The sequence below is a fragment of the Embiotoca jacksoni genome, unplaced genomic scaffold (genome assembly GCF_022577435.1).
Source record: "Embiotoca jacksoni isolate LCO1_2020_lvr unplaced genomic scaffold, fEmbJac1.0.p SCAF_30, whole genome shotgun sequence".
Taxonomy (NCBI): domain Eukaryota; kingdom Metazoa; phylum Chordata; class Actinopteri; family Embiotocidae; genus Embiotoca; species Embiotoca jacksoni.
Window position 1 is genome coordinate 3,076,626 of NW_027185382.1, and position 25,119 is coordinate 3,101,744.

Genomic DNA, 25,119 nt, shown 5'->3' on the forward strand with positions numbered 1-25,119 from the left:
GAGGAGGGGGGGGGTCTCGGACTTTGTATCACAACCACTAATGGGTGGTGAAAGTAGTGCAGACGCAGCCTTGTAAACCATCTGCTAAAATGAATGCAAACACATGAAAACAAGACTTGAAATAAATGTAAAAATAAGCGTGACTAATTAATTCAATTTGCATGATTAATCAGCTGATTAGATGCAAATATTGAGATGGGAGTCTTACTGGTAGCCACAAACAGTATATCTGATAATACTAACTGATCTGTACGGGCTAGTCTGTATAATCTACTGTCACTTTATGTCATGCCAAATATCCCCCACTGTGATCTGACAATCTAGACTCCAGCAGTAATTATTTTAATCTTCAATTTATGCGATTACTGAGCTATTTTTTTACAACTGCTAAGATAATCACAGTTACTATTTTTTTATGTCGTAGATCAGTGTAATCCCATTACATGGATATGTTGCTGCTGCACTCTGGCACTGTGCTACCCACTGCTATGCTCCAGGTGAGCATTAGCAAAAAGGTAAAATTGATAACGTACGGTGTATTCAAAAATGGCAACTTTTAAGGAATGAAAAAAATTGGCCCTGCTTATCAAAAGTGTTTTTTTTTTTTCCCTTTTTATTTTTGTGAACCAGGTTTTGAAATGGATTCAAATGTTTTCTTGGTGTTTGGAGGCCCACGTAATCCCCAAACTGAAGCAAAACATGAACGTCATAAAGGCTTTCATGATTTTCACCTGACAACGGAGCGAAGCTGGAACCCCTGCTGCTTTCATGCAGCTTATTGTCATTAGGCCAGAGCTGGGAACTAAACACCTGCCACTGAAATTAGGAAGGAATTAAAACTTGAATAAGAGTACTTATCACTTTAAACACCTGTGGATGCTTTCCAGTTTTTTTAATTTACTGCCAAGGCATAGGTCAACGAGTTCATAATCTGAAGGTCATTTTATAGGATAGTTGTAGTGTTGTTTTTTTTGTACAAAAAGTGTAGAAGCACATATTGTGGTGTTAGGGGAAGCTAATCTAGCTGTTTTTCATTTCATATTTAGCATGTAGAAATCATAGTGGTATTAATTGTTCTATCAAACTCTGCGAAAACGCCTCAAAATGTCATTTCCGTTTTAATGTTTTACTCACACTTCTCCAGCTGAATACTTTCACCAGCCTGATGTTATATAACGGAGGTCCAGACAACCTTTTAAAAAGTCCACTATTTACTTGGACACCATCCTCTTGACAGAAAGGTCTGACAAGCTTCTTACAAAGTCAGTGTCAATGAGTTATAAAGACCATCACTAGCCCTAACAGACCAACAGCACATCTACACAGGCGGAAAAGTGTCTCTATACTGTAAGTTTTTGCAGAAATCAGCCCCTCTGTAATTTATTTGGTGCCAAGGACTGTGTAAAGTATATTGTATCCTTTCAAATGTTTTTTTTTTTTCCCCACAGCCCTTTGCTGGCTGATACGTTGATGAAAAGAAACAGGCTTTCAAAGCGCAGCAGGAGCTGGGAAGGATGCCACAGATGGCTTTCTTAACAGTACACGCTCTCTCAATCAGCTCCTGAGGGATGTCGATCCCTTCAAAGACACGGGGACAACACAAACTGTGACTGTATGTTTGCATGGCATATGTTTAGAAACGGTGCATGTATGTGTGTGCGGGGTGCCGTTGCAGAGGGATTTGTGAGGGCATTTCAAAATGACTTCTACACACGTCAAATTACTAAAGCATTACCTCTTAATCTAGTCTGGAATATATTTAATGAAGCCTTTAACATGCACAGTGTGAAAAAAAAGCTATGTCAGTACTCCCCTTTGACTGAGTGAAAAAAATATCTTGAGATTTCAGGCTACGTCAGTCATTTTTTTTTCCAACCGTGACAAGCTGCCATAGAGTTGGAGAGGAGGTGTAAACACACTGCAACAAATGTCTGAGGAACAGAAATTCAGCTAATAAATGATCTTTTCAACTTTTCTGATTCATTGCATCACTAGTCACTATTTATTTTTGTTTCTTTTCTTCTACTAAGTTATACATTAAATGCAGATCAATCTGTGGCGACTGAGCACCCGAGAGGCTGAAAATTTTCTAATTTTCCAGCAGCGTCGGTGCTTATTTCAGACTTCTCTAACTTCTGCAGACTGAAGTGTAAACAACTATCCTCCTTTTTAGCAGTGTTGTGTACCAAACTATTTTTGGAGAGTTGCCAGGCAACCAGCAGAGAATCATGAAAGTTACTCTTCCTGGCCGACGAACAGACCGGCACAAACGAGATGTGACATCAGCGAAGTTTAGAGATTCTGGTGGGCAAATGTGTTTTCTTGTACAGAGCCAGGACAAGTAGCCAGCAGTTCCCCTATGCCTCCACACCGTGTGCTAAGCAAGCATTTTCTCCAACTTCTATAATGTGTTTTCCACATAATCATGTTTTCCTATGAATGTGACACTATTTCAGAGAATATGCCAGGGTTTCCTCTAGTTAATGTCATAAGAAATCATTACACATTCATGAAATCTAAAATTACTTAAGCTTATGACTATGGTGACCTGTCAGATATTTAGATAATCAAATATCACATCAAAGGTGTCAAAATGGTGTGAAACCAGGCGGGCGGTTACGTGAAAGTTGGGATTCAGCAAGCGGACTTAATATCAATGACTTTCTCTCTTTATTTCTAAAGCATAAATTATGTAAAGATTATTATAAGTTAAAGTGCTTCATTAGAGTATGATTGTCATAGTATGGCAGATTTTCATACATTAATAATGCACCTCTGTCATATATATACATGTCCATTTTGCTAGTCTATTCAGGATTATTACTGCAGTCATTCAATGAGCCCCTTTCTGTATTTTCTCCCCTCAACACCAGTGAAGTGGGTTCATTATTTTCACAGACATGCTACAACGGTAGTAAGGTCGGTTAATCACAAAACGGTGTCCGTCTGAGTCAGATAGAGAGAACATTTTAAAGTCAAGTGGGAGTAAACACAACCGCAAAGGAGTCATCATGTGCATATTGCCGAGCAAAAGACCTCCCGCGAAGACAGCCGAAGGTTAGAGAGGTGTAATTTTTCTAACCGCAGGAAGGACGAGCAGATAACACCCTCAGCCTGTCAAAAGTTTAACTGCAATCAAAGAACAATCTTCGGTTCAAAACTACAAGGAAATCATTTGAAACTGTACCCTCCAACATCAATAGCCTCATGATTAAGTGGACTTTTTAGACCAGCTAGTGTGGATGAGCAGAAGATGAGAGGTCTGAAAACAGAACCTAGTGGGACAGCAGAGGCTTACTCAGCTGCACTGTGTGTCTTCTACTAGATCTGAAAAGCTGTGTGTTTCACAAGTATATTTCTATTGATTAACAGAAAACAAAAAAGCTGCAGTCACCTGAGTCGGCTGAGGAAAGGTAATTTGTTGTGATTTTCTCGAAACTCTAAAGAAATCTCAAAGTATATAAGTCTGTCAACAGTCGGAGTAACGCTGAGCAAACAGCTGTAATCATGATATCTCTTTCATATCGAGTGAGAAAACGTTCACTGACATCCATAACATCCTTTTGATGCGAGAGGATGCTACTTGCTATATGCTTCGTGGGCTGGAAATAGCAACGCTGAAAGTCTGGCACCAAGTTTGTCTCCTTGCTTACGTTCCTTCACAAGAACAACATACAGTAGTTGAGCAAGGCAACACTCAGACAAAAGGTTCGGCTGGCTCAGACCCAATTACACACAACCATGACAGCAAGAATTGAGAGATACTGCAAGCAGGTACAAACACAAATGCACAATCCAACGCACACACACAGATATTCCTGCTGAATATATCCGTGAGGAGGAACGAGGCAGATGCCAACAGGCACTATCTCTTCCTCTCTCATGCAAACAAACACACAAGATGCAACAAGAAAAGCTGAGACAGGTAGAACCCAAACCACAGTGAGACTTACTGAATATTTCATTATGTTTTTACTGGCCTGTCAGGAGCATCGAGGAAGTGCAGTGTGTGTGTGTGTGTGTGTGTGTGTGTGTGTGTGTGTGTGTGTGTGTGTGTGTTTGAACAGTATCTGTGTCGGCGTAGATTTAAGTTGTTTCACTTCTTATATTTCTATGTATGTGCTCATGTGGGTGTCTGAGTTTGTGTGTGGCTGGGAGTGACAGGCCGCTGAAGAGATTGGCTGTCAAGGCAGGCCTCGCTGGAGGAGAGCCTGTGGCCAGCTGCAGTCAGTTCATCAGGGCTCAGTGATGCGCCAGAGAGGAGGCAGGTCACATGATGACTTTGGCAGCTTACTTCAAGCAACTGGAAAATATGTATTTTTGAAAAGTTCAAAAGAAAGTGAAAATGTTACAGTCTCTACCCACCGATATCTCTTTTGAAGGAAAACCCACCGTACTTTGCAACATTATTCTTGTTAAAAATGACAATCGACTCAAAAATATTAATTTGCAATATATAATATTTCTCTATCTGCACAAAACTATGACAGAAATTGAGTATAACATGCAACTAAAAATGGACAAATTCTGGTGGGGAATTATTGCCAATAAACAATAGAAGAACAATACTGTGGCTGTGCATTTCCACACAAATCCTTCAGTCATAAAATCAAAAAAGACATTTTGGTTTTGTTTTTTTTCGGCATTATTCAACCCTAATATATGCTGCAAAAGTCAGGTCGACACTGGCAAGCTTGTTAGAAGACTAACAAACCAAGAGCTGTAGAGGTGTTCAGGTCAAATTCTTTTCCCCGAGTATCTCAACATCTTCGAACCCCCTCCTCATTCTCGCTGGTGCTTATTTCACCCCACCCCCAGCCCCCTCCCTGCCCCCTCCCGACCTCCCTCACCTTCTCCCCCTGCCTTTCTCCTCTCTGCTTGCTTATCTGTCTGCTTGTTACCCTTTCACTCCATCCTCTCTTCGCGTCCCTCCCTCGCTCTCTCTCTCTCCATCTCGCTCAGTAACAGGTGAGTTCCCAGAACTAATTACAGGAGGCTATCCCAGGGTGCACTGGGGGCCGGCTCATTTGCAGGCAGAGGGAGCGCGAGAAGGCTGTCTAATAACATTTTCTACCGCCTGATTAAAAACAGCCCATAAATCACTTGTTCACACGGGTCTATGCACGTGCACGAGCATGTATACACACACGCACACTGCCACAAACACACAATCTCAAATAGAGCCATCAGTCTCATGCCTTGAACACACATTAAAATACTGTACAACCAATTTAAGGGGCCTGAAGGACACATACACCCGCCGCCACATAAAGCCAGCACAATTAGGCTGTTTATTCTTTCATATAATGTTATAGTACAGTTGTAGATTTTATATAGTTCACATACATGCAAAGAATGCCCCCAGTTTTATTTCAATTTGTGTGATGAGGCAATAAAAATGCAAAGAGGACGATAATGACCTTCAACAGGAATTTGAACAATGGAGATGAGTGATGCTGAGATGATGCAACTGCAAAATGATTTCAGTGATGAGCAGAGAACTCATTAATGCATCTCACTGCTCGACACTTCCACCCCCGCCATTGATTTTCCTCACCGGCCACATTTACTGTTTACATCTTCCTTACATGACTGAATGAGGAAATGAACACGAGGTGGACTGCGCCGTTCCCAACGTGTGGATGACAGGCAGCAGACTGGATGCATGAAGAAACCTGTAAACACACACACCTCCTGACATGTGCTGTAATTCAGTGCCAGGATGGTACCAGGGAGGATACATTCATCAATCATGATTTTTTTTTTTTATTATTAGTTCGTCTGCATTTCTCAAGTAGTCAATAAATATTTCAGTCAATTAAAATGCAATTCCCTCAAACCAAAAGGTAACAACTTCAGATTGCTTGTTCGACCAACAGTCCAAAACCTAAAGATAATCAATGTCTTATAAAAAACAATGAAAACAGAACTTCTTCAAAATAAAGACGATGAAACTACTTAATGTTCTGCATATTTACCTGAATAATTTAATCATTTGGCAAATCACCAAATCAAATGATCAACTAATTGTATGTTCCTTAGAATGAGATTCATAATAGACTGGTCCCGTCTTTTACACAGTTTTGACAGTGGTTTATTTGGTTCTTTTCGTGGTTATAAGTATCAATATAGTATTTCATCTCCTCAAGAAAAGGCCGTTTTGTCGATCTTCTGATTAGCTGACGTGCATCCAGGCCAACCACAGGTTTTCTTCTGTCTTGAAGCTTGCTGGCTCCAAGACAGAATAATCGCTTAGTGTTTTCCTCCACAAAGAAGGTTGGACAGCCAATTGTGCAAATGAGCATTTGCTCAGAACAGAAAAACAGTGTCAACAAAAGTATCATTCATTTTTATTTGGTATTTAAAAGACCTATTTTTCAATGTTATGACAGTTTGTACTCAACAAAATATCAATTAATCATGACCACATTAATTCATGAATGAAATCCTTGTTGGTTGCAGCCCTACAGCCGCTGGTGCTCGTAGAGCCAGGATCATGTTGACTGGAGGGCCTCCATACAAAGCGTTATCTTACACACAGTATGCACATATGCACCATGATCTCTCTAACTGGCTCCCACTGAGACTCATATGCTGCAGTGTCGTCGCTTCTGGCAGCCCCCGGCACAATAACCCAGTCAGTAGATTAGCAGCGATAGCATCACTGGCCCTACACAAGCAAACAAAGGCCACTCTGTTCTCTCACACTGAGACACTGGACCATTTCGCATGACTGTCACCTGTTTAAAATGAGCAAATACACAATGTTTGACCAGGAACACACAGAACAACAGTCAGTTCTTGTGGTCAAAGCACATGAACTGCTGTTAGATGAAGGCAGAACAGAGAGGTCTCCAACAATCACAACAGTCTTCACACTTTACAGGCCTGTCACACACACTTTAAGTTTGATGGATTTCCTCGCGAGCTGAACAGAGTTTGATTCGAGCATCGGGAGGTGAAAGTTCAATATCATGGCATGTGGACTGTTTCTTCGACAAACAGCGGCGGGTGAAATAGTATTACAAGACAGGTGTCAGAAATGAGGTGAGAGTGAAATCTAAAACGACTTGCAGCGCAGCTCCTGCGGAGGTGAGAGCATCTGATTTCTGCTGCTGCTCAAATGTCAAGCTGTTTCGTAAAAGTCCACGCTGAGCCGTGGCTCTCGCCGCAAACGTTCACCGAGTGAATGCGGCCTGCTGATCAGCATATCGACTCGCACAGACAAGATTACTTTGGGATTGTAACATCATTTCACTGAGTCTTGGTTTACATTGCAAAGATGAGCAGTACAACACGCGCTGATGATAGTTCACACTTTTATGTTTCACTTTAAACTCAGCAGTGAGTGTTGCACTGTTGACCTCACTTGGCGCTCATTTCCAATTCTTATTCCTCACCGCGTTCAACAATTTCTCCCAAAAACTGCAGGAGCTCTGCAGCTCAGTGCAGCCAGGAAGACACCGCAGATGGCTGAGCATGTTGAGCGCGGGCACGCTGAGTGTATCTCCCTCCCTCTGAGCTGCTGATGGACTATCGGGCTTTCTCATGATCACTTACTGAAGGAGGAATCCCGCCAAGAGATTATGATTGGAGTATAATCGCCAGCTAGCTGGGAGGTCTTGATTTTGATTCAACGCTGGAACTTCTTCCTCTGGTTATCTGATTTTCTTGTCGTCTCTAGGACATTCGTCACATGGCTGAACATTAAATTAAAACTTTTGCAATTGTCTTAAGATTTGCAGTCAGGTGTGGGCGTCAGAGGAGACGCAGAAATTCAAGGAAATCTTAAATGTGTGTGTGTGTGTGTGTGTGTGTGTGTGTGTGTGTGTAAGACTCTGCCTGCATGCCCGTGTGCATGTTGTTTTGCATACAGTTTTGCTGATGCAGGCAGATGTGGGCACTGCATCTTCACTCAACGCTACGAGCCTCGAGCGAGAAAGGGGAAAAACCCAAAACGGGGAAAATCAAAGCGTAAGCAAAATCCTGAAATAAATACGCACACAAACAAACACACACAGCCGCAATCCCTCCCTCTTATAACTCATTTTCCACTCTAGCAGCTCTTTGCAAGAATCACGTTTGATTTACACTCGTACGGCGGCAGGATGACCCGTGAGCTTCGGATCAGCTCTGCGCGCACGCACACGCACACACACACACACACACACACACACACACACACACACACACACAAAGGAGTGCTGTCGCAGAGGTGCAGCTCTCAGGTACTGAGGCCTCGGAGTCACGTCGTCCAAATCTATAACAGGCAAAAGGATCCCATTAAACAACCTTGGAGTGACACAGCGTCCGCCACTGCCCGGGCTATGAGTCACACCGAGCTCCACGCGCTTCATCACAGCCTACACCTCACAAACCCGGAGTGTGCTGCCTCTCTCCACAGAACAAATGGGTTTAGTTTGGGAGGCGCGGCGCACCGTTGGGTACTGTAGCAGCTACGTCTTTCTGTTTCCTGTTTTCTCAGGTTATACAAGCGAACAGTTATGTAAGCACTGAGCTAAAAGCAGGCCAGAGTAGAAGTGACACACACCTACCAAGAAGGGGAGCAGTGACACTCGGGGGACTGGTGTTTGTGGTTAGGTAACAGTTCGGAACGGGTGCCCTGTGTTTGAGAACAGAGTGATACCTCCTTGTACCTTTGGTATGAGTCGTCTGTCTGCAGGTGACATGTCAATCATCCAGTCGTAACACCATCACATTTTAAAGTCCTGAATTCTTTTTTGTTGTTGTTTCACATCAAACATTTTTCTTCTCGTCGTGACTCCATTTCGACTTGACTAAAAATCACCTTGAAAACGGGGGGGGGGGGGGGGGGGGGGGGGGGGGTTCTTCGTATTCTTGCGATTCTTCTGTAAGCAGCTCGGGTGGAGGGAGCAGAGAGCGGCGATCAGTATTCATAAAGCTAACACATACTCATTCTTGGATGGAGGAGGACCAAAGTGAAAGAGAAAAGCTCAATTGTTTGCTTCGCTCTGAGACAACAGATCAATAGCGCCGGTTTGCAGTGTGCTGAAAATTGTTACACTGTACTGTGTATCTGGCAAACAGAGCAAGGCAAACTCCAACTTGGTAAGACTGCAAGTTGGAGTTTACACATTTTCATGAACTATTTTCATAAAAAGTGCACTAAGAGATGAATGAAATCCCTGACCTTGGCTACAGAGAACTTTGAAGTCTGCAGTCACGTCATTACTGTTTATACTTCATAAAAACAGTAAAATAGTTGAATTGATCCACTTTAAGTCGTTTCAATCATGTCAAGAAGGCTCTTGGCAATGAAAGAATATTTTCAATCGAAGGCCTGTTCTGTTTTGGAGTCAAAGTTTTGTATTCTCGCAGATAATCGGGGAGCTCTGAATGGGCAGATCTTTCCAGAACATCGGACTAAAGGCAGAAACATTTTTCAGCAAACTAAAACATCAACACCAGAAATCAGGTTGTTATTTTTTTTTTTAAATTTACGTCAAGTACTTCAAATCAAAGAGAAAGCTGCTCTGTGTTGATTTGCTGTCCACCATCGTTCAAGAATCACAGTGGGAAGAATTCATTATAAGTAACTTCTCCACAGAGAATAAACTCAATCGATTCCTCTTCTATTGTCACTTTTATGAGACTACATTCCACTAAAGAAAGCAGTGATGGATAAAAACGTATTTCTCATTGAACTAGTCAGGGAGTGTACAGCAGTGCTAGCAGCTCTGTGAGCGTTAATGTCACAGTGCTGACATTAGCAGCAGGAATGTTTGCCCTGTTCTCCATCATAGTTTGGTGTGCTGGCATGCTTACATCTGCTAATCAGTACTGAACACAGACCACAGCTGAGGCAGATGGGAATGTCACGAGTTTTGAAAGTATTTTGATGAATTAAAGGCTTGAAGAAAAGTGAGGGAATCATCAACGTTATTTGAATTCATCCGGCGGGGAGCAAACACATTTCTCGGCAGATTTTTACTCCGTTCATGACGGAGCTAAAGGAAGACTCAGTGGACTTCATCCTGGGAGGTCCATTAATGTCCATTCAATACGAGGGGGGATCAGAAAGTTCAGGGGCGGCTCCTGATGCGTGTAGGAAGCACGGCATCGTGATGTGCGTGCAGCAGAGGGAAGCTTTAACCTTCATAAGTAGCGTAGCCTACCAAACGTATAGTATTTGACACATTAGCAGTACATTATCCAGAGTATGGAGGTGTACACCTACTTTTAACTTTTAACTCAACTTCCAGCTCTGGATTAGATTCCTACAATGATTACACATCATTCAAATGGCTTCTGAAGACCTTAAAATACATCGAGCATTAAAAAAAATATTTCAATACTCGGATTTGAATATTTTCTAAAACTTGTATTGTGCAGATTGTTTAACTCAGACAAAAGAAGATCGGGTTATTCTCTCGATATATGTATTTGTATACTGTGTTGTGCCACAAGCAAATATTCTGCGCCATGCAGTTTTTAATTATGTAGACTTTGTGACCGAGTCTGAATCAGAACTGTATGTTTTGTGTCCAGTGAGTTGAGTGATTAGTCATTGTGTTAATCCTCGCTCTGAGGCGTGCCGCTGTGAGCGAGTTGGTTCGCTGTGTCTAATCTCGGGCGTTGCAAAGATAATGATAAGAGTAAAGCGGGCCCTGGGGCCCCACCACTCTCCACGTTTGTCACTAAGAATTTCACGCTGTTGTCAAATGAGTGAATGAGAGAAAAAAAAAAAAAAAAAAAAAAATTGTATAGGCCAATGAATGAGGACAGAGAGATGAACTCATACGCAGAAATTCTGCGTTTTTATCTTTGGATTCTTTTGGGGAACTTTTAACATTGAAAACATGAAATAACAGGGCTGAAACTTCATTACTATTGTGTAATTAATGATCAAGCATGAAAACAAAGGCACAACACAATAAGGAGCTCTGACACACTTTGAAAGGGGGGGGGGGGGAAAGGAGTCAATACGTTGTGGTAATTGAACCGGGATGAGCATGAGGAAGGCTTAGAGTTTTGAACGAGGGAGGCGCAAAGGTGTGGAAGCAGTGGGCCGAGTGTTACAATCACACAGGTTATTTGGGGACTCTGGGGGAAGCGGAGGGGGACCTCGGTGAACTCCTCATTTCTGTGCGGCTTTATGTAGCGTGACGGTTCCAAATGAAACTCCCCGATCATGTGGGAGCGCTCTATTAATTTGTGGCTCAGGCCGCCTCCTTGGGGAGGGAGCTGCCACAGCCGGTGCTGCATTCCCCTTCGCAGCTTCCAGCAAAGCTTCTTGTTGCTTATTGACTGAGGAGCCGCATTGCAATGTTTCTCCACGTCTGCGGCCGCAGCTTTGGCCTCAAGTGCCGAGACGATCTATCATTTCTGCGGTCGCCCACTCTAGACTTTACAGGATGGATGAAAAGCAGCGTGAAATAAAAGTAATCTCGCTTCTCGGAGCAATATACTGGCTTCTGGAAGCTGAAGTACACAGTTCCTACAACATGGTATGCTCTGAGAAATCTAATCTGGTTCTGTTACTAAGTCCTGTATGACCACAAGAACAGGAATTTCAAGCTAACAAGACAGCAGGGGTAGAATTTCATGACGAGCAACCTGCAGGGAACGGTTTGGCAAAATTGGATGAACACACAACTTTAAAACACGTCTTCCACTCTGTGAATTAGTCGAACAAGACAAAATATGCCAAACTTTCACTGTGGGCAAGAGTTTTGTTTCCCTGGATGCTTTGATCGTGTTTTGGTCACTATGATGCTCATTTCAATCAGGCTCTATCAACAAGAACCTGCCTACAAAGGCATGTGTGAATGAACCAGATCACAAGGCTCTCTTAAGACTCACACCCTGGAGCGTATACATCCACATGAAAGGAGGCCAATACTGGCACCCTTCCCGCACATCTTCCTCGACTGCCTTTCCCTGCTTCCCTGTTTATCTTGTTCTACCTTTCAAGATGCACAAACAAAACGAATGTGCTCCGATTAATGCAAAACAGCAGCTATTTGCAGGTTTCCTCAGTCTGTGAGAAAAGTATCAGTGGAGCCTTTCTGTTCAAAAACAGGACAGAGAAGATGAGGTTCAGAAGGTAGGACAGTGAAGTCTGTCCGAAAATATCCTCTGCTGAGTCCGTCATGTGGGATCGACTGATTTCAAAGGCGAAGGAAGGCTGAGACTGACACGTGAGGAAAGTTTTTTCACCCAGAGAGGCGGCACGTCAGTAAACACGCCGTCCGATCTAAGTAAAGATAAGACAGGCTCTTTAATTACTGAGCAATCCTTTTGTGTATTCCCAGGGAGGCACACGTCCTTGGGAACTCTTCAGATGGTGGGTGGGAAGACAACAACCCCGGAGTGCCCGCATTGGGAACAGGCCAACAAGGAGTGATGAGATGCTGTGCAGATATACAGCGTAATTAAAAACACGCCTACAGATCGCCTGCTGCGCCTTATGAGTGCTTGCAAGACAATCATTATAACTTCGAGAGATAATAACACGCTCGACAGAACAACACTGAAACAGCTCAATTTGAAAATTCCTGACCACTGCTGTTCAGAGGTTACATCAAATCCATAGGTGTTAATAAATATATTGAGCAGCAGAACAACAAACTTCATTAGACTTCGGAGCAAATAACATTAAGCATTGATGCTGCTTGAAAAGCTTCCCACGTAGGGGAGAACGGGATATCTTCCCCCTGCAGACGCTGGTGATGAGACTAGTGTGGGAGGACCCCCAAAACAGAGCGAGCACATTAAAAGAGGAAGAAATGAAAGCGAGAAAAGAAAGAGTCAAACGAGAAGAGATGGAAACAAAAATATGCTGGCCCACACTGCATTAAGAGATTCTGTTTGAAGATTGTCTGGCATGGAGAGGCAATCAGAAGAGCGGGACTGTTTGGCCTGACTGCAAGCTACTCTGCTGCACCGCAACCACATCTCAAGTGTCTCTCCACCTCCTCTCGGCGTTAGTCTTTCTCTCGTCTAGTCCTCATCAAACACTGCCTCCCATAAACAAGGATGCCAGCCATCAGACTAGAAATCTGAGGGGACTAATTCCTTTTTTCCAAGAGGCATTATTTCCTAGCAGAACCAAGGGAGCTGAACAACCTGAGGTCACCTTCATGCTGCGCGGTATCAGTGGGTCAAAGCAGGATGCGGCCTCAGTGGCACAGAGTGTGTCACAGTCGCCGTTTACAAAAACCATTCGGTATTGCGAGATGTGATTGGCAGCTGGGCTGATCTGCTCGGGCGGGTCAGCGACGGGACGGCACGCTATTCACCGGAGAATCCATCAATCACAATTTGGCTTAATTAACCAGCAGGAACGACAAGGCGAGGGTGCAGCGACTGAAAGGATGGATGGATGAATGGATACAATACAACACAATACAGCAGAAGATAATGTAATACTGTAAGCCCAAAGGAAAACTCCAAGGCCAGCAGAGAAAAGAGAACACAGCAGATGATGCCAGCCATCAGAGAGCCTGGCTCACAGCGCTTAGTTTTCTATCACAAGATTGTTTTCACTTGGATTTTTTTTTTTTTTTCCATCTTCGCTTCGGTTGAGAGATGATTTAATGTATTGATTTCTGTTAGCTTATTAACTGAGCTTTAAACAGGTTTGTTCTGGTGGCCTCGAGGTCTAAGATGCTGACCATGTAACATCATCTTCGACCTCGAGCGAGCCGTGCAGGCTCTCGCTCTCTCTCTCTTAAGTCATCACCTGCACTTTGTCCGCTATTAAAAAGACTCTTTAAGGATGCATGGAAAGCAATACAGATCACATAACCCTCAACGGCGACAGAAATCTTTGCAGCACTAATCTTCATGAAACACTTTAAAACTCATGTGGAGAAAAATGCAAGAATTGCAATTGAAAATCTTGAATTCCATGATAACAAGGCAAATTCCACCTGCTGAGGAGGATCTTGTTAAATGATTGCAGTCTACAAACCAGCTACTAAAGGGAGCTTGTAATGGCTTCAAGGGGGAACTTTCAGACTACATTTTTATATAAACACAGATATGAAGTGCTGAGCGTGTCTAAAACTCCATGACAACAGATCAAACTCCATCTGCTGAGGAGGAGAGTGTCAGCACCACATCCAAAGACATTATCTTGAGAGATATAAATGTGTTAATCCAAAACGAACTAAATTAATTAGAAATTAAAATAAAAAATGTACTAAAAAATGTCCTGGCTTCTCCAAAACTTCGACTGATTTGGCAAAACAGTGATTTATAAAAGGAGCTATCTGGACAAAGAGCAAATAAACAAGATTAGACCTCATTCATTGCCAGCTTTTTGTTGTTTTTGTTTTTAAACTCTGTGCTGAAAACATATTTCAAATCTGTAACAAATGAGTGTCCAGATTCAAAAGCAAGTGTCACAATTTCACAAGCGCACACACACACACACACACACACACACACACACACACACACACACACACACAGGATTTCTTGCAGTAATAGAAGCCTGGCTCGTCTCATCACACTGACAGGTGTGTGCATCGGCACGCACCACCCTCTCATTAGTGTCTGTTAGCCTGTACAGCTACTATTAGCATGAGCCTCTTTCTCAATCACTGTGATGAACCACATTCAGCAGCCTGTGTGGGCTCCAGCTAACTAATGCTCCGTCGGCACACGGGCTCACATCCAGCAGGAAGGAGCAGAAAAATATTGTTCTTGACAGCCAAGGAACATCATAGCTCTTTCTACGTTAGCACATTCAGCTGCCCGTTAATCTGTCGTGCAATCGCCCCTTCCTGTCAACCGTCATTGTCTGTCTCACTGCTTTCCGAGTCCAAATTGTATCTGTCATTGTGTAGGTACCCCTCCACCTGCTGTTTCTCTTACGTCAGTCCTCTTCCATGGGAAATTTAATCAGAGGCTATATTTTTTGTGTGTCTGCTGTGCAGCCTCAAACAATTCACAATCTGTCCCGATGTTACTGACCGATTTCTGGGAAGCTCTTGCCTCTCCATCACTTTCAGGCAACTTGCGTTTCATTCTTAAAGGGCTATACCAAATGTTTTTCCGGGTCTCACTTATTAACTACAAATCACACAAACATTCTCATTAAATTATTTCAAAGGCATCCTGGAGAGTTTTTGTTCTGGTAATTTCAGGGATATGTATTAACAAGATACTCTGGTACAGAAAAGCTTTTATTTGAACTGTGCTACGCAAACCTCATACACAAACTGTGTATTGTTATTACCGCTTCATATTTTGTTGTGTTAATAAAAACTGCACTGACGTACCTTGGGATTTTCCTTCCAATATATGTATTTTTCTTTGAATAATAGGTGCTTATCAGTGTAAAAAAAAAGCTGAAATATGCTTGAACTTATTGCCTCTATAAATAGATTTCGAAACAAAGAACCTGGAAAAGACAAAGGTACGTTTCTGAGAAGTGGCGAACTGGTAATATCATGCTAAGGGATCGAGAGGCTTGCGAGAGCTCTGACGTTTCGGTTTGACGTCACTTGACATGGCAGCGTTTGTGATTAAAGTAAGACAGGTACCTAAATATTAAAAACATCAGCACATCAAAGCACGTAGAAATGTTGTGCACACATATTATTGATCTCTTGAGCTCAAATTCATCCCCGTGTTGGCTGAAATGGAAGATGACGAGGTTGTTTGTCACTTTTCTGTATATTCACAGCAGAATTAAAGCACATTTTCTGTGGGCTGTTGTGCTCCCTGTTTGTGAGCAATCTCGACTAAAAAGTGGGACATTCCCAAATGGGAATTTCACCAATTCCCAGCTGCCTGAATGCACAGTAAGACAACCTGCTTTAGCTTATTTGTAGTTATATGCAAAGTAATTACTTATACTTAGAAGTACACATAAATGTTAAAATATCTTAAAAATTGCTTTTCAAATATCACATGTCTGTCACACATGTAATAAATAAGGAAATTAGCATGCATACTGTGTGTGCTGCAAAGTGAGTCAAGATTAACACAAGATGTAAAGAAACTGTTGTTTTCTTTCCAGTGTTTCCCCAGTTTTAAAGGCCACCTGAACAACATTTCCAATTTCACTTGATGATGAATAAATTTAAACAAGTATACAAATTGGAAAATTATGTCTCGAAGATAAAAGCAGATAAAAACAGCAATTTCCAAGAGCTGCTTTCACGTAAAACAGCCTAATTAACTCCATTTTCATTTCGGCACAGAACAGAATCCACTGTTTAACAGATCCAGCACAGTTCCTAACATCTTTCCTGGCTGTCTGTTTTCCTGCAGCTTCTCTAATTAACATCATCAGTGTTAATCAACTTATGAGAATAAGGAAAACATTATATAATGCCTGTGTATATACAAGCTAACAGAACACATCTCAGAACACCTTGGAAGCTTTTCACCCTCCTACTTGAACACATGCAGCAACATCAACTTTAAAATTTGATATTAAACCTGAAAACTTACAAATATGGCTCACTACAGCTGGAAAACAGACAGATGTGAAAAACGGGCAACAACAATAACCGGTGTTTTTCCAGTATACAACCGCACCATCTGTGACACTACAGTCTGCTGCCATTTCATTTTATTTATTTTGGAATTATGTCATGAAAAACTTCTTCTGCCATTTCTATTTCACATATGATTTACATCAGCCCGCTGTGAAGGACACCCCGAGGCTTCAGCGTGGTTATTAATACGGTCTAAGTGGGTCACTCCAAACACACAGCACAAACTGGAGTAGTTCTGAATCTCTGCTGCCATTTGTCTGATCCCTCTGTTCTTCAATTAATCATGCCTGCCGGTGCCCAAACCCAAAAGTAAGCCCCAGACCAACAGCGCTGTGTCCCAGGAGAGGATGCGCTTTGGAGAGGCGGCTTGTGAAGTATGTACGTGAAAGTCTGAGCTGAAATAAAGTGAGCGACAGGAGAGAGAGGCGGAGAGGAAGACCCCGCAGCCACCATCCATCTGTCAGTCAGCCCCTGTGCCCACTGATTCTGTTGTCACCCTGGCATTCTAGCTCTGCCTATTAGCCTGCTAGTTAGACTGGCATTTAGACTGGCAGGACACGCATAAAGCGGGAGCCAAAGGGTCCTCTGCTTGGCCGGCACCAAACTGATGTAAAACAGCAGACAAATCCACAGGAGCGCACGGCAACATGCAGCAGCTGCCTCCTCCAATCACATCAGTCTGGTCTAATTTGATTCCATCTCGACAGGATTCAATTACATTTTATTAATTTGGGCACAGTGCGACTTCATAGACTTTGATTCAATCTCTGGCAATGCAATTTAACTACATGCAATCAGATTCACTTGAATTGAATGAATTTTTAAACATAATATCTTCCTGCCTCTATATAAATGTTCCTATTGCTTACTCTATCCGGCCCAATTTTCCCTTTCTGGGATTCGGAATATAGAATTTAATGAGCGATGCCAAACTCCTCCTGCAACAGGACCCCGACAGCTCATACTCTGCGTTTTCTTGGCTTGTGCTTGGGAGAGACTCCCCGAGGAGAACATTAGTCATTTCCATGATAATAATGGGTAATTTGAGTGAAAACAGACTGAGGTTGGCAGAGGGCATTATTGAACATGCCGCTGTTTTTGCTCCACGCATCGCAAATAACTGAAGGTTTTATATAAATATGCCAAATGCTCACCCACTGGAGCTTTTTGTTTTAATGTCATCGCTCCTCTCAATACCTCTGCTTTTGCCGAAGTTACTTAAAATCCTCAAATGTCTCATTACAAGGAAGTGCATCACTTTTAAGAAACTCGTGAGGCTAGTTCTCGTCAATTTTCTGTCTCTTGGTGGTTGATTTTAGTCTCTTTGAGGTCATTTGGTCTCTTGTATATGATTTTGGTCTCCCTGTTGGTGATTGTTTTGTCTCATTGTGCATCATTTTGTGGTCATTTAAAGCCTTTTTGTGGTTGAGGATAATCTTTACACTTCTAAATTATGTAAATAGATTATGAGACAATGGTCTCCTGGTTACTGATTTGTTAAAGCTAATTGTTTGTAATAGTTGTTTTCTCTCTCCAGTTGTTTTTGTGTCTTAGTGGTTGTTTCACGTTTTTCTGTGGTTCTTTTGTGTCTCTGTAAAGGTTTTTAGTCTCCTTATGTTGATTTTTGTGTCTGTCATCTTTATTGTGGTCATTTTTTTGTGTCTTGTGGTTGTTTTGTTGTCATTTACTTGACTTCCTTGCAAAAACTGTGAACAGTCACCTTAAGAGGTGTCTCTGGTCCAGGACCACCCTGATCCCCAGATTCTCTATTCAGCCAACTATTTCATCATTTAGTTCTTTGGTCGTTGAGTTTGGAAACTGAAACATATGCAGGTAGGAGTTTAAAAAATATTAAGTTAATATGTAAAAACAGATTCTGCCATTTATTTTTCAGAAAGATGACAACAACAACAACAACAACAACAACAACAACAACAACAACAACAACAACCTGCCCCACAGATGCTAGTCGGAGCATCTCTCAGGTATCAAGGTGTTTGGGATACAACGCTCTCCTTCTCTCTTATATGCAATGAACACCTTTAATGCTAAAGCCTGAAGTCCGCAGATTGAGTGCTAAAGGGTACACACGAGAAATCAAAACCTTGAAAGCAAATAAATAGCATATCCATAATGCCGAGATTGCCCTTTGTACAATTCAGAGCCCTGCTGACTCCAGTCGTTCCTTAAATTGATTTCTCATATGCAGCTGCCTCGAGGGGATGATTCCATTTTCATATATACACTGGCTCCCTATATGTGTGCTCCCCTTCCTAGTCCATTAATCAAATAATGCAATCAATTTCCCTTCACCTGAAAAAGACACAGGCCATTTCTTATGTGAACAGCTTTGCAGGTCTTTAATAGGAATTTACATGTTCTTTAGGATTGTTTGCAGCAATGTTCCAGTGTCAACTTTTCAGCATGGCCGGAAATTGTTAGAGTACAAAAAAAACCCAGTTTCTGCCAGACTAGTTGTATGAATTCCTGATGTGAATAAGACATCCGATGATTCATTTTTGAGGCCGAGTACAGTGTGCATGTGTGTGTGTGTGTGTGTGTGTGTGTGTGTGTGTGTGTGTGTGTGTGTGCCCTTGCATTTATGCTCGCTCATGTGAGCATGTACATAAACCAGAGCAGGATGTAAGCAAGCCTAAAACATACATAAGCCTGGGCTCAGAGTGCAATGAGACACACTTAAGCACAGGGGCATAAATCTTTTAAACCATGAGCCACTGACATTTCCCCCCAGAGATATAGAGAAATATCTTAATTACGCCACTTAACATCACATTGGCGAGTCCCGGGTGAACCCAAGCAAGCATATAATTCATTGTACTAAGCATCTGTAAAAGCCAAATACATAAACCTTCAAGGATGCATACTCAAGTGGAGGGTAGACGGTGAGCTGGGACTTCAAAAGCAAATGTTTTCCTTCAGGAGCCATAGGGGGGTAGAAGAGAGGATATCTGCAGAGTTCATGTCGGAGCCAGGGACCTTGCTGACTCCCATCAGAAACCCAGGCAGGCCTCATGAATTGGTGAGAGCGAGTAAAGTCTAATTCTAATTTTAGGCCTTTTTACTGATGGATCAGTGTCTGTTCCAAGGCCTCACACCAACAAATTACATTGCGAACCGAGCAGTCTGTTCCAGCATGAGCCTCTTCACTCAGAAGTAGCTTTTTTTTATTCACATTACAGTAGGCTGTACGCGTTGTCTAATAGGTAAATTTGTGTGGACTTTGCTAGGACAAAAAGCATGATAAGAATGGAAATGGGTAGAGTGATGTAATGCTACTGCAACAAAGGGAAAGCAACAAAGCAATGAATGTTCTGGCTGAGGCTTACAAACAGTAGCCTATGTCTCTTTGATTGACCTCAGCTGGATTAAATGTAATAATAAATGAAATTCCCCAAAGCAATGCTGCTCTGAATGCGTCCTCCTCATCTTCCTCTCTGTCACAACAGCACTTTCTAACAGCCTATTGATTAAACTGGTAGAAATATGAGCTGCCAATAGACTAGAGTCCTTTTAAAACGCTGAGGATAATAAACTCTGTGTCTCAGTGGCCCGAGGCATCTTACTCGGTTTGGCTACAAATCTTCATACTGAGTGTTTGCTTCTGTTTTCATGCCACAAACCATCAAAACAAACACACACTGATTTATGTGGACTCCAATCTGGTGCAGTTTAAGACACATAAGGCCCCTACTGGTTCACTTCCCTTTGTACATGTGCTAAAATGACACATATAGTGTCAGAGGGATTAGTTATTAAAATTCATAGTCATTTTTACACCTCTTCACACTGATATTATGAGCAGCACACTCAAGAATTGTAAAACATTATCTGCCATTTTCCATTTTTCTTGGGGGACTCTTTGAGACCTCCTCATGTATTCCCTTAAGTCCCACTACCTTGAAGGACTCGAGCCAAGCAATATCTGCATGCAACATGCTTTAACGACCAGTGGCTCATGGCTCCACTCTTGGCACAACTTTGCAGCGCTCTACCCCCACCTGCCGTTGTGCGCCAGCAAGCCAGTGTGACCACACTGCAAAAAATATCCACCTACAACCGCTTCTCCTTACTGTTTAGCCTTAAGACCCTTTGCTTTCTTTAACAAGTGGAATATTCACAGCCAGACCATCAGATAAGCCTCAACCTGGATGCAAACTAACCTGCCTTCTTTAAATGTATTTATTCTGACACTGAATGGAAGATGAGAAGCTCACTGCACACGCAAATCTCTTGCACTTCAAGAAGTGTGTTTTCAGTGAATGTGATGCTTGAGGAGTTGGGTGTTTTTGTCAGTGGACGTCGGGCTCAGCCCGCGGTGACACGGTGACGCGCGTCACTGACCAGGACACATTTAGGAAACATACACAAGGAAAAAGCCCAAATTCATCTAAACGCTTTCAACCAATCAGCATCAGTAACATCTTCATTTCTGCCCGTGCAACTACACACACACACACACACACACACACACACACACACACACACACACAGGCGCGCGCACGGGGGACCGCCGTCACCCCTCCAAAGCAGGTGCACATGAAACCCAATTAACGCTGAAGTGTCACTGCTGGCACCAAATCCAGCAAAACTTTCCGAAGCATTTCGGCCTGCACAAACCTCACATCGTGATTCTGTACATGTTCACGCGAAGCCTGCGCGCAGGATGCAGACATGGAGGGATGTTTCACCGCGCAATCTTCAATCTACAGTATTGTTTCTACAGTACACCACAAGACAGAGTGGACTTGGAGCAGAAAAAGGCGGTGGTCTGAACAAAAAGGACTCAGGATATGGACTTGGGGTTAAAATCTTCACGTGTGATGCCAGTTTTAAGTTGGCACACAGCATCGATTTTTACGATTAAACCAGGAGCTCTTCGCAAATAGGATCAATACAGCAAAACAACGCAGCGACCTAAAGGCTGCTCCTAAATCAAAATAAATAAATAAATAAATGAATAAAACCATAATATATGATGATGAGGACAGTTTTTAACAAAGAAAATACCGAGTGTGGGTCTCAACAGCTCACCCACCCTCAAAAAGGATCCCATCATAATCCCCCTTTTCAGTAAGAACGCATTCTGGCCCCTGCAAGACGTGCTTCAACTACAAAACAACGTCCACTTAAACAATCCACCCCTCTCTCCCTCTCTCTCTCTCTCTCTCTCTCTCTCACCCCCTCTGCCTCTCTCATCCCCAGCAGCTCTTTCTGCCTGCTGCAGATCAAGATGGCAAATGCACTCAACTTGTCCACAAAGTCACCAAGCTCGAGTGTTTCCCCACACACACGCACGAGTTCCTACCTTGACTGCCGCAGACGAGCACCCCGAGGAGATGGACGAGTTTGAGCATCATTTTCGGGCAGGCTTCGGGCTGCCGGACGCTGCTTTCAGCTGCTGTAAAAATCGTCAAGGGCGACACACACGCTCTGCTCCGTTCATTCGCCGTCTTGGGCTCCGCTGGCGACTGATCTGCCTCAGCTCCTTCCTTCCCTTCCTTCCTATACGCGCGCTCCCGGCTCACCGCGCGTTCACCAGGCTTGCTCTGCGCTGAGGACCCCCCCTCCCGCAGCATCACTGCTCTCCAACCTCACTGCTGGAAGCTGTTGGAGGAAAGAAGAAGAAGAAAACCAAGCATGTTTATGTTTTGCTTCACTTTATTGGGGGTATTTAAAACATGTTGTTAAGCCAGACCGGAAAGATCTTAATAAAATAAAGATATCTTTAATCATAATGTCTAGACATCCCAGCACAAGCGTATCTAGGAATTCTGAGAGTCCTTTCTAATATATGTAGGTCCCTTCAAGCTGTGGACCCCTGAGACCCAACAACCTATAATCCCACCTGGCAACAGCAGCACTTGTTTATTTCAGAAATCCATTGAGGCAAACATGCAAAATCAGTAGAATTGTGTCCAATGAATAATGCAAAGACTCCCAGGGTGAGCTTTCCTCATCCACTTCCTATCGCAGAGGGCCTCATGCAAGAACATTCATATTTTTATCCTAAACTTCTCTCACTTCCAACAAATCTTCCAAGTGGGATTCACAGAACTGTCTACCACTGCACAAACCTGTCATGAATCTCTTGATGAGCTGCACGACTGAGATACGTGAAAAAAAACCTTTTAATGTACCACTAAATCTTTGTAGCAGTGCTTCTGGCATTAAGGCTCAGTGTCAGAGGTACAATAGCATTTCCAAAAACTGGCAGGTCTTTCTGACATATCATGTGACACACGGTTCCCTCATTCAGTCAGACAGTGACTGTATTACACAATCTAGAATAATCAAGTTCCTGTCATCAAACTCACAGCACCAGTTCTCATCAGGAGACGGTTTCTAAGGGCAACATCCCTTCGAGTACCATATCCATACTTAATCATCATAATGTAATGATTACATTACAAGGAACATCTGTAAATATGAAAAGTTTCAATGATATGAGAAAATCTTCGAGTCAGCATTAATACCAACAAAGGTGGAGAAATACACTCAACAATTCAAGCTCCTATTGATAAGCGTCATCGCTTTGGCTCATGTATTTATGACATGGGATAAAAACACTGCAAACACACACATAATAGATTAGACATGAGAAACTGAACATTGCAGTGCTAAACGATAACTAATTATTTATTTAGTGGCCAAAAAGTCTGTTTGCAGGGAACAACACCTTAAATAGTGGCAATAAATTCACATAAGGTATCCTGGGATTTGTGAAGAAAGTGATTATCACCTCTTACCAACGCAAACTCTAAAAAGAGAGACTTGTAAGAATCCCTGTTGGGAGAAAATGAGGTGTTGAATTAAAACTGAAAAAGAAAGCTTGATCTGCTAAGCTAAATAACTGTTGGAGTCCGTGTGAAGTTGGGGAAAAAAACAAAACAGCATCCCTCAGAAAATTGGATCTAAATCACCTATTGACGGTCTGAGGGAACCCCACGTCTGATTGCTGGATGGACTTCCACCTATGTTGACCTCAGCGGGTTTCATTTCAGGATAACAACAAGTCATTTTTCTGGACCAGGACTTGACCCATATTGCTGTGCTCCTAACGGACAGATGTCAAAAAGGGCTCCATGCCTGTAATTCCCCAAAGTCGCCTGCCAGACTGATGCAATGAAGGCAACCGTGGCAGATAAGGGGAAAAGTCCTGACCTGCCTTACAGCCATCCAGAGGTGAGTTGTCGGCTCTCGGGACGTGGTAACGGTGCAATTTGTGTCAAACTTTCTCAGTGGCTACTGTAAAGATGTGAAAATGAAGAGTAACAATGATCCCCAGTGAGGCCTGGCTGGAAATGATTCTGCAATTGTAGATCAAAGTTAGCAGAAGACAGGTAAATGGATGTATTTAGTGTAATTACTGACAGATAATTGACCCCTTTTAATTAAGAATACAGCTTTTTTTTCTTATTCAGCTCCTTCACTGCTTTAAGAGCCATTAAATATTCTTTCAGTTACTCCTCCACTTAAAGTCGTGATCATGAGAAAACTAAATGAATCACAGATGTTTCTTTTTCACAAGTATGGACTCCACATTAGCTCTTTGGGTGACGATTGGCTCTCCAGTAACACAAGAGAAGAATTTATGGTTTTAATTGTTTCAGCCCCCATGGCTCCTGGAGTCACTGAAACAGCAAAGTGCTCGTTCCCCCCCCCCCCCTGTGCAGTAATGTAAAATGTCTACCTGCCCTTTAACAGGCTGACCAAAGTGCAACAGGTCCTTGTAATGGAGAATAATCCAGCCCCCCTCCGCCCCCCGTGTTAAATCCTCATTTCAGCATTAATAAAAGGAGTGTTTTAAAAGAGAGGATCTTGTTTTTAAACCAAGATGGTCTTGAATGTATATATGCTGTTGGCTCTGTTGTGTATCTTCTGTTTGGGTTTTATTTAAGTGCCTTAATTGGTATTCTACAGCCCAGAATTTAAAACTCTATATTTCACTGCTGTAAAAAGAAAACACTCCTTACATCGTAACATTTGGGCCTTCGTGCCATCATAGTGATGGTATAACGACATTAATGTTAGTCCGTCAAGGCAAAACATGTCAGCTTGTCATAAATTTAAAAAAAAAATTAAAAAACCTATAATTGTGTAGCTACAGAAAGGCCCATTCCCCACTTGCTTTAAATGTATAATAACATAATAAGTGCTGTCAGGGTATATTCAACTGTATTTAAAAGGCTGAGTCCATTTCACGGCATGTCACTGCTCTGGACGGCACTTCACTGTTGCAAAGTGTTGCATAATGCAGCTTCTTTCTGAGGGGAAGAAAAGACTAAGTGTTTTGCACCAAGTGGAAGAACTCGCGACCTGTCTCAAAGTCAGACTGTCAGTGCGCCTCTCCGTCATCACGGCTGTCGCCCAAGCAGGCCAAGTTGCCGTAGCAACGAAGTTAAATGACCATATTGGAGAGTGGCCGTCACACCGGGCCTTTGTGCAGCTTGAACAACTTTGCGTGCTATAACCCCTCTGATGAGTGATGAAGACGCATTTATCACTTCAAGAAACGCCTCCGTCGAGATAAGAGCTGCAATTTCACAACATGTAGAAACACGGTGGCGAAATATAATGTTTGATGTCAACAGAGCTGCTT

At 42.6% G+C, this 25,119-nt stretch overlaps 1 protein-coding gene across 2 annotated transcripts in view; it reads right to left on the reverse strand.

Moving 5' to 3' along the window:
• Positions 1-22,111, reverse strand: part of LOC138207034 (neural cell adhesion molecule 2-like) — a 233,042-nt gene extending 210,931 nt beyond the window's left edge. For both annotated transcript variants that reach the window (XM_069164020.1, XM_069164019.1), the window contains exon 1: positions 21,826-22,111. In XM_069164020.1, coding sequence (XP_069020121.1) covers positions 21,826-22,096 — 271 coding nt within the window. In that variant the 5' untranslated portion in view covers positions 22,097-22,111. The remainder of the gene's footprint in view (positions 1-21,825) is intronic.
• Between the last annotated feature and the right edge of the window lie 3,008 nt (positions 22,112-25,119).